This window comes from Nothoprocta perdicaria, unplaced genomic scaffold, assembly GCF_003342845.1.
Source record: "Nothoprocta perdicaria isolate Ctin4 unplaced genomic scaffold, notPer1 scaffold_451, whole genome shotgun sequence".
NCBI classification, from domain to species: Eukaryota; Metazoa; Chordata; class Aves; order Tinamiformes; family Tinamidae; genus Nothoprocta; species Nothoprocta perdicaria.
This window is the reverse complement of record NW_020455701.1, coordinates 1,838-14,807: the sequence shown is the minus strand read 5'-3', so window position 1 is coordinate 14,807 and position 12,970 is coordinate 1,838. Positions and strand designations below refer to the sequence as shown.

The 12,970-nt window shown below is 55.3% G+C and overlaps 2 protein-coding genes across 2 annotated transcripts in view; both read left to right on the top strand.

The window, feature by feature from the left end:
- The first annotated feature begins 4,327 nt into the window (after positions 1-4,327).
- LIX1L (limb and CNS expressed 1 like) lies at positions 4,328-11,171 on the top strand. The gene is made up of 6 exons (XM_026046665.1): positions 4,328-4,333; positions 4,636-4,929; positions 5,994-6,134; positions 6,624-6,719; positions 8,093-8,170; positions 8,313-11,171. The coding sequence occupies exons 1-6, from the start codon at positions 4,328-4,330 to the stop codon at positions 8,550-8,552; spliced, it is 855 nt and encodes a 284-aa protein (XP_025902450.1). The 3' UTR covers positions 8,553-11,171.
- A 1,580-nt stretch (positions 11,172-12,751) lies between these two features.
- The window catches only part of RBM8A (RNA binding motif protein 8A), a 1,746-nt gene continuing 1,527 nt past the window's right edge, over positions 12,752-12,970 (top strand). The window contains exons 1-2 of the mRNA XM_026046667.1: positions 12,752-12,818; positions 12,920-12,970. The exon at positions 12,920-12,970 is cut by the window's right edge and continues 3 nt beyond it. Coding sequence (XP_025902452.1) covers positions 12,752-12,818; positions 12,920-12,970 — 118 coding nt within the window. The remainder of the gene's footprint in view (positions 12,819-12,919) is intronic.

Here is a 12,970-nt window from a genome sequence, read left to right as displayed (position 1 = left end):
CCTTGCCCGCTCCCCGGGGGTTCCCCTGGTTCCCCTCCCTGTCCCCTGTCCTTGTCCCCACTGCTGCCCCCTAACCCTTGTTATCCCGTTTCCCTCTGTGTCCCCCCCAACACCCATGGCCATTCCCGGGGGGCTCCCCCCTTGTCCCCTCCCTGGGGTTCCCCCTGTCCCTTCACCCCCCAGCACGAGGCCACCCCCGGGTGCCCGTGGTCGTTTCCACCTCGGCCCAGGGCAGAGCCGAGCGCGGGTCCTGCCCCCRCGGGTCTTCGAGCACCGTTTTGGGTGCGAGCGGGAGCCAGGAAGGGCCCTGGGGGCTCTGTGGCCGCAGCGGGCAGACGAGCCCCGTCCCCGGGYGCCCGTTTGGCCCAGGCTGCTCCAGGGGGTCTGTGGGGGGTGGCCGGGACACCCCAGGTCACCGTCCCGTGGGGCCGATAGGGCCGGGAGGGAGGCGGCCCTSGGGGCTGCGGTTTCCCTGGAGCTGCTTCCCCTGCTAAGGCACCCGGTGGTTTGGGGGGTCGAGTTGAGAACGTTAATGACTCTGCTTTTCTTGGAAAGCTAAAAACTCCTAATGCAAAAAAAAAAAAAAAAAAAAAAAAAAACCCAACCAAACAAAACTACTAAATGCAGATTTGTATTTTCAAACTATCTATGCTTTCCATATAACTGGTTGGACGTTTGGTTTTGTTTGTTTGCGCTTGCAAGCGTAGGCCTGGAGAGAAGGCCAGGTAGGGCAAGGGCAGAGTGTCCGGCCGCGGGCTTGGCCGGGCGGCCTGGGCTCGTAGGGCAGAGCCGAGTCCATCCTGTGGCCGTGGGCTATTTGTACCTTCCAGCTCCTCCTCTGAGGAGGGAAAAAAGGCMCAGAGGTGCAAGAAAAGGTTAAAATGTGTATTTTACTGGCACTGCGATGGAAAGAATCCTCTCCCGCCCAAAAGGAGCCACTTTGTGACTCTTCAGTTCCCGGTTTCGGGCCGCGGTGCAGGAGCCCTGGCTGAGCGCCGTGGAACGGTGACGGAGGGACCGTGAGCGCAGCCTGCGCCGCCTCGGCCGCGGATCAGCGCCCTGGGAACCGCCGTGTAGCACGTGGGTCGTGTGCGCTGCCCCCGCGCCGGCCCCGGAGCAACGGGCAGGCGGGGCTGGGGTCAGAGTGGGCCCTGCTTCGTGTCCCTGGCTCCAGCCGGCTCTTCGCCCCTCTCTCCGAGCGGCAAATCCGAGGAGAGGCTGCTTAACCCCCGGTAAGAGCAGTCCCGAGCGGGGCCCGCGGCGCTGTGGAAGTCGGAGGTCTCTCCGTGCGGACGGGCTCATTTCTAGATCGACACTTGTGRTTGCTGCCGCCGGCCCTCGTCAGGGCAAACGCACAGAAGGGAGGTGCAGGGCGAGAGCTTTAACCAGCGACCTGCTCCGCTTGCGGCCATTAAAATACACCAGGCGTCCCGTTAAATGAGGCCCTGTGGAGGGCACGGAGATAGGAATCTTGTCCGGCACCTCTTGCTGTCAACCCCCCTGCCGGCCTTCTCCCCGCACCCGGCTTTGCCCCACGTCCGGGTTGCTTCTCACGCTCCGTATTCCACAAAAAGGGTCTTCGAGTGCCCCTGTTTTCTAGGAACCCCTACGTGGTGTGACAGGACTCAGGGTGCCTCCCACAAGGGGAAGGCAAACTTGGCATCTCCGGCCTCTCCGAGGGAAGTGGGTGAATAGGCAGATTTTTTCTTTTAAGCCATGCTCCCTCAAACTTGCAAATCGTTGCTCTAGAACAAATGGCAAATTAGGCGTTGCGTGTCCCGGAGCTCGGCACCCTGCGGAGCGGCCGCTCTTCAGCACCGCAGGCCCTTACAAAAGCACGTTGTTCTCGAGGGCTTGTAGAGTTTCCGTGAGASATTTTGCGCGCTCGTCTCCTTCAACTGTCTCCCGTGTGGCAGCCGGGGTCGCAGGCTGCCAAAAAGCCTCTTTGAGCTGCTCCTCGGCTGCCTGACCTATTGCAGCAGCTGCTCACGGAGCAGCCGCCTTTACAAACGGCCAGTGTGGAGCACAGAAGGAGCCTTGTCCTGGCCCGCAAAGCAGCCCTGTGCRTGTGTGTTCCCTTGTTAACCCCCTCTTCACACCACCTCCGTGGACTTAATTAGGCTCAGCTCTAATTTYGCTGTTTTTTTCCGGGGTAATTGAGTTTGTCGTGAGAATTTGCGCCGCCTGATGCGGCTCGGTTTTCTCTGCAGCTGCCGGTGTGTGGTCGGTGCTGCAGAGTCTGYGGTGCCAAGTGGCCCCTGAGGCCGTTCTTGAATCGAGCGTTGTCCCCAARGCCCCTTTTGGGGATTTTGTGCGTGATATCTGCTGTCAGTGGGGAAATCTGCYTCCCGGGGGACAAAGCTGGTGCCTCTATCGACGCCCTGTAGTCCTGGCAGGGACCCCTGGTATGTTTGTGTGGCCTTTTGTCGGCATTCAGCAAAAAGACACCCCTGTGTTGTGTGTTTAATGAAAGAAACTACACTTGAAAATAACCCAAAGTGACTGCTTTGTTAGCAAGGGCCTCAAAAAGACATGACTGAAACGGGAGCAAAAAGCTGAGCTGAGCAAGGGGCTGCGGACGTGAAGCTTCCCTTCGCATAAGGGAAACGCATAAGAGGCAGTGAATTCAAGATAACTGTTTTCCTGCAAGCTGGAGCGTTGCAGTTCTGTGTGGACAAGCAAGACCAAGGTGGTTTTTGGTTTTGTTTTAATATTTGCCTTTTTTTTTTTTGTTTAAAAAGAGCAAGCAAATGCCGAGGTGGAGACGTTTTAACAGATGTCCTTGCCTTGGCAAGGAGTTGCCCTGATCTGTTTTGCAGGTTGCCTTGCTTCAAAGCGATGGAAGGGGTTGGAGGAGAGTCAAGGGCAGGCGTGTCCCGCAGCCCCGTGTCCAACTCTGCAGCACAGCAGCAGCTTAGGACAAATTTCACAGAATCCTTAAGGTTGGAAGGGGCCTCTAGAGATCCTCTAGTCCAACCCCTGCACACGCAGGGTCACCCAGAGCACGGGGCACAGGCTGCATCCAAGCGGGTTTGGAAGATCTCCAGAGAAGGAGACTCCACAACCTCTCTGGGCAGCCTGTTTCGGGGCTCTGTCACCATCACTGTTAAGAAATTTTTCCTGAAGTTCCTGTGGAACGAGGCTGCCCCATCCTTCTCGCTGCCTCCCTTGAGGTGTTTATAGACACTGACCAGGTCCCTGTGGTTGGGACCAGAGGATAGTGCAGCCCCCTGGGGTGTCAGCTACTGCTCCCAGTTTGGTACCAACTTGCTGAGGGGCCGCTCGGTCCCTTCATCCAGGTCACTGATGAATAAGATGATGAACTGGGCTGGACCGAGCACTGACCACGGGGGACACCACTGCCCACAGGCCTCCAAATGGGCTCCGTGCCGCTGATCACCTCCCTCTGAGCTCTGCCATGCAGCCAGTTCTCAGTCCACCTCACCGTGCAAAGACTTTGATGGCACTTGGAGCACTAGATGCTGTGAGATTCCTTTCTCTTGCCCAAACCCTGACAAAGTAAAGAGCAGGTAAACTTAGAACAACTCAAAGAAAATCCTTCTTGGAACATTCAGTGCTTCAAGCTGAGGGAATTGCAGGACAACTGGCTTAGTCCAGCCAGCATTTCCAGTTCTTATGTGCTTATCCAAACAAGAACAATTTAATCTCCTGGATTTGGGCTACAAACAGATTGCCGCGGAAGCTCTGGCTTTGACAGGCTGCATGTGGTGTGGGATAGCGCTGTTCTCCAAGGCTGTTGGAGCTGGACGTGCGTGTGCACCACGTACAGCAAATCCAGCACTCTGGAAAAGCTGGACAATTGAGTAAAAATGACTTTTCTTGAAAAGATTGTAGTTTCCCAAGTCAAAGAAGGCTGATATTTTAGGCTCTGGTTTCCTAGGGAGGTGAAAAACAGCCTAAAAACAACAATGCTGATTTTTTTTTTTTTTTTCTCTCATGTGACTCACTGTTTGGTTACACATCTTCCCATTCCGGGTGACACAGACATGAGTCTCCCATCAGTTATTTCCATTCTCTCTGCACTGTTCTCCAGTCACGCTGCGGCAGCGAAATCCTCCCACCCAAACTGCAGAGGAGCGGGCTGGCCTCGCRCCTTGGGTCCCTCCTTTTTTCCCACTCCATCCTGCTATTTTCAGCYGTTTGAGGTCCTGGCTGTGCCTGAGGCGCTGCTGCATTTCAGGTGTTTGGGGTGAGGGCAGGTGGTTTCCGCAGCAGCCAGGCCGGTTGGTTGGTTGATTTTAGTGGTTTTCTGGCCCATATATTTGTCTGTCTTTGCAATRTGTTTCTAATCTTAAATGTTAGAAGAATGTCAGTACTGAGAGCACGCAGGGCGGGTGAGCAARCCTGTGGAGTGCCCTCTTGGAGAAGAAAAATGCCTTGAACCCCCCTCTTTTCTTTCTCCAAGTACCTGTCTAACTCCTTCTCATCTAACTGCTTCTCCCTGGATTTGTTGGAATGAAAGGAGCTTTTGTGTGTGATGCTGTGTAACTCGCTGGTTCTCCTTATGCCCTTTCTGACGTGGGAAACGTGCGTGGGGTGACCCTGGGCACCTGCAGGGTGGGTTGACCTTGAGCATCTTCCCCTGAAACTGCCAGTTCTTAACGCCAGCCATAGCTGAGCTTGGAGCAGCTAATTGCTGTGTGGCTGCTCCTCGGGGTTGCTCCGCAGGGAAAGCAGCCTGCCGTATGTCGATTCCGTTCTTCTCTTTTCGCGCCTGACCTCTGCTGTGTCCGTGTGTCCGCAGTGAACGTCGTGGAAGCCCTGCAGGAGTTCTGGCAGATGAAGCAGTCGCGCGGAGCCGACCTGAAGAACGGAGCGCTCGTGGTGTACGAGATGGTGCCGTCCAACAGCCCTCCCTACGTCTGCTACGTCACCTTGCCGGGCGGGAGCTGCTTCGGCAGCTTCCAGGTGGGATTGCTTGTTCCACGGCGGCTCCTCCGGGGCAGCCTCCCTTGGCTGCCCTTGCGGTTCCTTTTCCCATCAGAACGAGTGCTCAGAGGTCTTTCTGTAGGGGTGCAGAGTAAACATTTTTCCACTGAACTGAGGCAGGAGAAAGGATGTGGCTCTGCTGTGATTTCAAGCTGGTTAATAAATGTGCCTAATTAYGGCTATAAAGCTCCACCCTGCTGCAGTCCTGGAAAGTCTGGCTCTGGATGTTACCTTTTGTGTGTGCTGTGTTCCCTGCAAGCAACTGATTTAGATCCTAACAGTGCTGAGATGAGACCCATGCTATCAGGGAAGGTTGCTAAGTGTTACACTGGCTGTTTTTAATCCTTCCTTGTCCTTCACGGGATCRAGCCGTTCGGTACATTTACAGGATGAAGCTTGAACAGCTTGGTAGAATTAACAGAACAACAGGGCAGGGGCCCTGGATCTGACCCAGGGCGTCCTCTCAGACTTCCAAAAGAATCTAGAAATCAAATTGTAGCGTTTGATGAATGGTTTCTGTCCCTTTCCAGTTAAAAGGAAAGTGTCCAACCCAAACACCTCACCCGAAAGATTAAGGTCCAAAAATCACAAAGGGTCCGGACCGCATTTCGATTCCTCTGCCCTTGCGGCTTTAGGCAGTTACCCTCTAGTCTTGGTTTGAAGGAAGTTTCCAAAAGAAACATTTCTGGCAGCTAAGCAGCCTGCCTGTCCTGAAGAGCAGCCCCTGTGTTTAGAGTAACTTGGTTACGTTTTGGTTTTAAGCAAACGAGTGTTGTTGACGATCTGATTGGTGGCGTTTCCCGGTCCGGATACTATGTGCTGAGATCAGCGGCTTGGTTAATTTCTGTGTTTGGCGTGGTTGGGATAGCTGTGGTTTAAACTGGCTCCTAATGACTTCAGGATGTCTGGGAGCTCTTCCAGCACCACTCAACAGTGCCACCTAAACGTGATTTTGTGTGTCCGGGGTGGGTCTGGGGCCTCGGGTCTGGTTGAGCTCAGTCCTCCCGTTCCTTTTTGCCCTCACGGTGCCTCTGTCTCCTCAGTTCTGCCCAACCAAAGCTGAAGCCCGAAGGAGCGCCGCGAAGATTGCGCTGATGAACTCGGTGTTCAACGAGCATCCCTCTCGGAGGATCACGGATGAGTTCATCGAGAAGAGCGTCTCGGAGGCCCTGGCGTCGTTCAACGTAAGGCTTTGAAATGCCAGCGTGGCTGCAGTTGGRGTGGGTTGGCTGAGGGAAAGCTCAAAACATGGGAAAAGCAGCTTTCTCTTATAAGTGGGGATCTTYGGGTTTTTCAGTGACTTCTGGGTGTTACAACTTTGACTATTGCTCTAATTCTTATTCCTCTGCCACACGGTCCTGAACGCTTCTTCGTAYCCAAAGCATTACATAACTTTGCAATTCCCTTAGTGGGCTGCAAGGAAAAAAGAACATTTCAAATGGCACTTTCAAAAGTGACGTAAACCCTGTTATCCCGTGAAACGGGGACTGAACGGAGCAAGTGGTGCAGGCTGAGCTAGTCTTGTGTTGCCAGGACGGTTTAGTTTGAGGCAGGAAACTGCACGACGGGGTAGCTGGTTGGAGGGGAGAAACAACGTAGGCTCCATGAGCCCGAGGGGCTCCCACTGGAGCCGAGGCCCCGGAATCGCAGCTCTTGTGTGGAATCTCCCGCAGGGCAATCGAGAGGAAGCCGATAATCCCAACACGGGCATTGGCGCGTTCCGCTTCATGCTGGAGTCCAACAAGGGCAAGTCAATGCTGGAGTTCCAGGTACTGCAAGTTCATTAATTATATGGGGCAAGGGGTGCTTGGGTTGCTCTTTCAGCTGTATCTACAGTGCTTTACATTCGAAATAGAAATATAGGAGGGCGGGGATTGACAGTCCCAGACTATCACCCTTTTCCTGACTTGGGACCTCCAGTGAGCTGTGTCGTTTGTGGTTTTTTTYACCCTGACCCTATGTGATGAGGAAGACTCCACTTTCCTTGGGAAAGCTGCTGAAGATCTTTCATTTAAACATCATGCTTGCAGAACGAGGAGCCTCAATTACTGCCCTCAAACCACAGCAGGGGCTGAGCTGTATTCCTGTCCCATTGAAGCGCGCACAGTCCGTCTCTCATTGTGCCAAAACATCYGTGGAATGAGAAGTACAGACTGCCATAGGAAACTGTTACAGCTCTTACAGTTTGGGTTARTGGAGCAGAAGGAGCTAGTGCAGAACAGAGGACTGAGAACAGAGATTTTCCTGGGCTTCATTCCAGCTTTTGGGAAGAAGCTGCTCCTCTGGGTCACCTTGTGTTTACCTGGGACCACGGCAGCCGGGTACGTAAGAGTTCAGGGCACACGGTGCTCGGCTTGGCAAGCCCAGAGCTCCCTCCTCAGCTGCTGCTAAACCTCAGCTTCCGAGTAGCTTGAGGATCTCGGACTAGATTACTGCTTGCACAAGGTGATGGCTGAGGACGTGGAGTTTCGAAGAGGAGGGACGGACCGCGGCGCAGTGCTCGGGGTGCTGCAGCAAAGCTCGGCTGCTTCGCAGAGCCGGCGCCTCGAGGCTGTCACGCAGCCCCATTTGGGGTTCTCTGCTGTAGGCAGCTCTTCTGAGGCTGCCTCCTTGCTGGCTTGTTTCCCTTGAATGGAAATAGTCAGTGGGCGGAAGACCCGAGTGTTTATACTAATGGCCCTGTTTACACAGGGTGACTCCGTTACGGATATTCCTTCGGCAGTGTTTGGACGTGGGAAAGCCTAACTAGTCACTGAGCTTCTGAAGCAGGATTTGTGTGGCCCTGAGTGGGGGAAAGTGGTCGCTTGCAGAGTGTAGGGTTGTCACCCGTTCTGACTGCTGGGCTGGCTTTGAGGCTGCCCCACGGAGGGGCCTTGCGGGCAGAGTGGTGACGCCCCGGGGGCAACACGAAGCGTCAGCATCCGTGTCCCCTCCGCAGGGAGCCCTCTCCTGTGGTGGGGGGATTTTGGCCAGTGGTGGCGGCCAGCCCTTGTACCGGTAGCTGGAAACTAGAAAACAAGAAACTCCCATCTTGATCCTCACGTGGCTGCGTCCGAAACGTGCGCTGAGCCCGTGCCCGCTGCGCCGTCCCGGGTTGCGGCGGCACCCGCGTCCCGGTCTGAGCGCCCTTGCCCCCTTGCAGGAGCTGATGACCGTGTTCCAGCTGCTGCACTGGAACGGCAGCCTCAAAGCCATGCGGGAGAGGCAGTGCTCGCGGCAGGTGAGTCGGGCCGCGCCGCTGCGGTTGTCCCCTGTGGCACCGGAGCCGGATGCCACCGAGCGTGTGGCATGTGGCACGAGCAGGTGCGTGTCCCGCGTGCCTGCCCTTCCCTGAGCTCCCTGCACGTGTCCCTCGCCACCAGGAGGTGCTGGCTCACTACTCCCACCGCGCTCTGGACGACGACATCAGGAACCAGATGGCCATGGACTGGGTGAACCGGGAGCAGAACAGCCCAGGGGCCCTTTCCCGAGAGCTGGCTTCCACGGAGAGAGAGCTGGATGAGGCGCGCCTGGCGGGGAAGGAGCTGCGCTTCCATAAGGAGAAGAAAGACATCCTCATGCTGGCAGCTGGCCAGCTGGGGAGCATGCACTCCAACTGCTAGGCACGCGTGCACATCCTTCCCCCAGGCCCACTAACACCCCACGCCGACGGCGCCCGCCCCGTGTCACTTAGCGCATGCAATGCCTCTTCCAGAATTATGGCCCATTTGCACATTTTAAAGGATTTTTTTTAATGCCTGTACAGATTTTTATACTTTTTTTTTTAAGCTCCCTTCTAGATTTACTCCCCCGCTTCCTATCTGGTAGAGAATCCCTTCTGTCACTTTAAAGAGTGCATTTAAAAAATGCAGCCTTTCAGTATTAACACTAAAGACCTGCACTGTATGTGGGTACTGTGTAATTGGCAGTGTTACGTGGAAAGGCAGCACCTCTTCGAGAAGCTTCTGTGCTTTGGAGCTGCTGCACGTTGCGCAGACCTGCTCTTCTACTCTGCTTCTGTCATAGAGGCAGTTCGATCCAAACTCCTTGGACAGCACAGTAAAATTAAACAAGATGTGTTCTTTTTAACTCCTCAGGGCAAGCTGCATTGAGGAGTACTCCAGGGCACACGAAAGGTGGTTCAAACTAGGACTGGTCAGACTTAAAGCTGGGATCAGCACCAGACAGAGCCTCCTCCTGTGCTCTTTCTCAATCCTCTTTGGGTGCTTAGTGTCTCRCCCGGGCCAGGGAGCTCTAGAGGTGCTCGAGCGCTGTCGCCAGCGCTCTCAGCTGCTGGAGGTGCCATGGGGCCAGCTTACTCCCCTGGGAATGGAGCCTGGGAGTTGTTTGGCTTCCCCAGCTAGCCTGGCTGGACGAGGCGGCTTGGGAATCTTGCAGGGAATGAGAGATGGATCTGCTCTTCTCCCCAGGGTTGCTTGCAGATGTAGGGTCAGCCTTGGCCTTTTCAAGGAGGATTYGAGGAGACTTGCAGGGCTAGCTAGCAATAATGGGGGCAGTTTGCAGCCTCTCTCTACCAAGAGCCTTGTACGCACAGGTCTTCAACACCAGAGCTRTGTTTAATCCCTTGAACCAGAACACAGGATCTTCCATCTCCAGCAGCAGGAGCTCACAWAGGCCTCGGCTTCCCCTCTGCTTTGCTTTTTACAAAATGAGGGTACGGGCTATGGGTTCAGGGCCTCCAGGCAATAATGTTTATATAGGCTAGCCTCAAATTGTAGAGGGGGAGAACGAGGGCCGGAGCGGTGCCTCTCCTGGAGCTCAAGGCTCCCTGCTCTGGAGCTTCATCCGTTCTTTCTAGTACAGTGTTGGGACAAAACACTGCTCAGCTGAGAATCTCTATATGCACTATTTTTAAAAAAATGAATAGCTCCCTGCTCTTTGTATACATATCAGTGCTAAATCTATATGGTGTTTAGATTAAAAATCCCCTTCCTGACGCTTGTGTTCCTGTAGCTCACRTTCACAGCCCGAGGAAGTAGGGCTTTGCTCAAGGTAATTCTTGTATCCCTTCCTACTTCTCTAATATATATAGCCTAGAAGAGCCAACTATGTCACAGTGGGACTATAAATTGAAGGCAGATTTCTTTTTTCAGTGCCGTATTCAGCTCTGAGCTTTCTCCTCTGTTTTCTTTTTCCTGTTTTGGTTTGTTCTTCCACATTCTCATGTCATGTTTTCCCCATGACTGTGCTCTGGGAAGAGGTACAAAGCCTTTGGGAATCTCGCAGGTAGTTTTCCGTGCACAACCGCCCCTCAACCCCCTCTTTTTCTCCAAAGCAGCCTCTTACAGAGTACGTGCRAGCTTAGAGGCACGTGGATATTCAAGCAATAGTCTTGTTCTGAAATGAAGATCAAGAAAACCRCATTATCTGTAGGTATTCTAGTTTTGTATTCTTGTCCTAACAAGCCTATTTGTTTTTATATATTTTTTTATATGCAGCCTTTTACACAACAGTATTAATGTTTAATGCGTTYATAAATGTGATTGTAAATGGTGTGGAGTTTTGTTTTGTTCTGTTTTTTTACAGGTGGGTAATATCTAGACCTTGTATTTGCGTTTAATCACCTGCTGTTGAAATAACGCAGAGTCTAACATCTTTCTGTTAGCACTGCCACACCTGTATGTTGTGTTCCAGTACATCACGTGAAGCAGTGATTAATTTGATGGCCCGAGCTTGCAAAYACAGAGTCTCTTGAGAAAGTTCCCTTCTGGAGCAGCTGCCGCTCCGCTCCCATCTCCAGGTTTGCAAGTCACTTTGCCTGGGAGCAGTTGTTTCCCTGCGTTACGGACCCGGGCTTGTCATCCCTCCTAGCTATTTCTCATCTCTCTAGCAACACGAGAMGGAAAAATTTGTGTTTTCCGTGACCCAGCGGAGTTTTGAGATGCCCAGTTCTTGGCTAATTCGGAATCCACTTGGATTTTGCAGGTTGAAGGGGGTCTTTTAGAGCTGTAGCAATCRGCAGACCAGGGCTGGTGCGTTCTTGCTCTAAGAAATCCCAGTGCTTGTTCAGGAAGCCTCGTGCATCCCCGTCTCCCTGCCCCAGCTGGGTGCAGCAGGGAGTTTGGAGCTAAAATTCCCTTTGGGCACTCTGTTTGTACGAATCCCGGCTTTTCCTTCGTTAAAACACCCTTACTTAAATGCACGTAGCAGCACTTAACGGTGCAGCTGCCAAGGGCTTCCTGCCGAGCAGAGTTTGTGMCCTACGTGTTTGGGCTCTCAACACAGCCCGGGCTGCACGCGCTGCTCCTCGCAGGGCTCGCTGGTGTCCGGATCCTAATGGTTTTAGCAAAGCCCGTCTCTGTAAAGCTGCGCTGCGTGAGCCCATCCAGCTGCCAGCAGCCTCGGAACGGAGCGTGGAGGATCATGTTGTTTCCACGGTCAAAATCCAAGTGTGTAAGTCGCTCCTGGCAGGAGGGAAGGTGCAGTGAAAACCCGATATACCCTTGTTTGTGTTGAGGCAAAATTCATGCCGTTTTGCCGTCTCCTGACCCGCGCGGGAGGTGGTGACGCCACGGCCCTAGGGAGCAGGAGAGCTATAGGGACCTTCCCGCTCTGGGAAAGGTGGGAAGGGTGGGATGAGCAGCTGCTCCCGCCCTCGGGCTCCCGCAGGACGTTGTAGCTGCGGAGCCTGCTGCAGAACGAGCCCAACCAGCGCAGCCTCCGCCGGCCGCCGCACGCGGAGGGGCCGCCGTTTTCCCCCTTCTTTGGGGGCTAAAGCACTGTTACATCCAGGCAGGCACTGGGCGCATTAATATAAAAGAATAGCGAGGCTCTAAACCTCTTTTCTTTATTACATGTCTGTCTTTATACTCTTGGAGGGTTGTCTTTCCGAACCCCGAGGGAGCGGGCGGAGGGGATTGCGCTCCAGTCTGTCCCGTGGCGGCGGCAGCAGCAGCGTTAACGTCCCGGCTTTCCCCAAAATCCCGACTCTYGTCTTCCCTGTTTGTGCTGGCGGGTTCAAGCCACAGCCGAACGGATAAATCGCTTCTCACGGGCCGTCCCCGCCGCCTTCCGCGTGTGCCAGAACCTTCGGTACATCCTTGCGTTTTGTATGTGTACTTTTATACAATAAAGCAATAGATTTTGGGGTAGCCGTGGCTCTCTCTCCCTTTTATTTGCAGTGGCAAATGCTGCTGCCTTGTCCCCGGACCCTGTGCCAGGGCTGTGCGTGGGGCTGGCCGACGCCGGCGCCTCCCGCCATCCCCGTTTGTCCCCGCTTCCTTCCAGCGTTTCTGTTTGTCCCCGCTCCTTCCAGCGTTTCTGCTCCTCCTGGACGTGCTTTACGGGCCCCGCCGCAGGGACACGGAGCGTTGGGACCGTTTGAGGCTCTTTCGGGTTGTTTTGCTGCTTTTTCACGTCATCCTTGGCGGGTGTGGAGGCTGTTCCGTGGCCTCCCGGCTCTGCCGGGGCCGGTGGCGAGGGCTGCATCTCCCCGGGCTGAGGCTGGCAGAGCTGCGGGTCCCCGACTGCCCCCTCTCTTGGGGGGGCTGCAGGGCTGGGGGCCCCTTTTCCCTGGAAAACGACCCTAAACCTAACTTCGTTTTAGTGACGCGGGGCAGGGGCCGCCCGCGGCGCGAACGGCCCGCGAGGGGCGGGAGGAACGCGCCCTTCCCTTCCCAGCATGGCGCCCGCGGCCGGACGGGAAGCGCCGCCCTCACCAACATGGCGCCGAGCGCGCACTTCCGTCGCGCGCCCTCCCCAGCATGGCGGCGCCCAGCGTGGTCCCGGGGGCAGCGCTTCCGGGTCTCTTCCCGGCGTGCAGCGCGGCGGCGGCGGCGGCGGCGGGCAGGAGCGCGGCAAGATGGCGGACGTGCTGGACCTACATGAGGCGGGCGGCGAGGACTTCGCCATGGACGAGGATGGCGACGGTGAGAGCGGGGCCGGGACCGGGACCGGGGCCGGGACCGGGACCGGGCGGCGGGGCTGCCCGCGGCGCTCGCCGCCGCCGCTCACCGCCGCCCTCCCGCAGAGAGCATCCACAAGCTGAAGGAGAAGGCCAAGAAGCGGAAGGGCCGCGGCT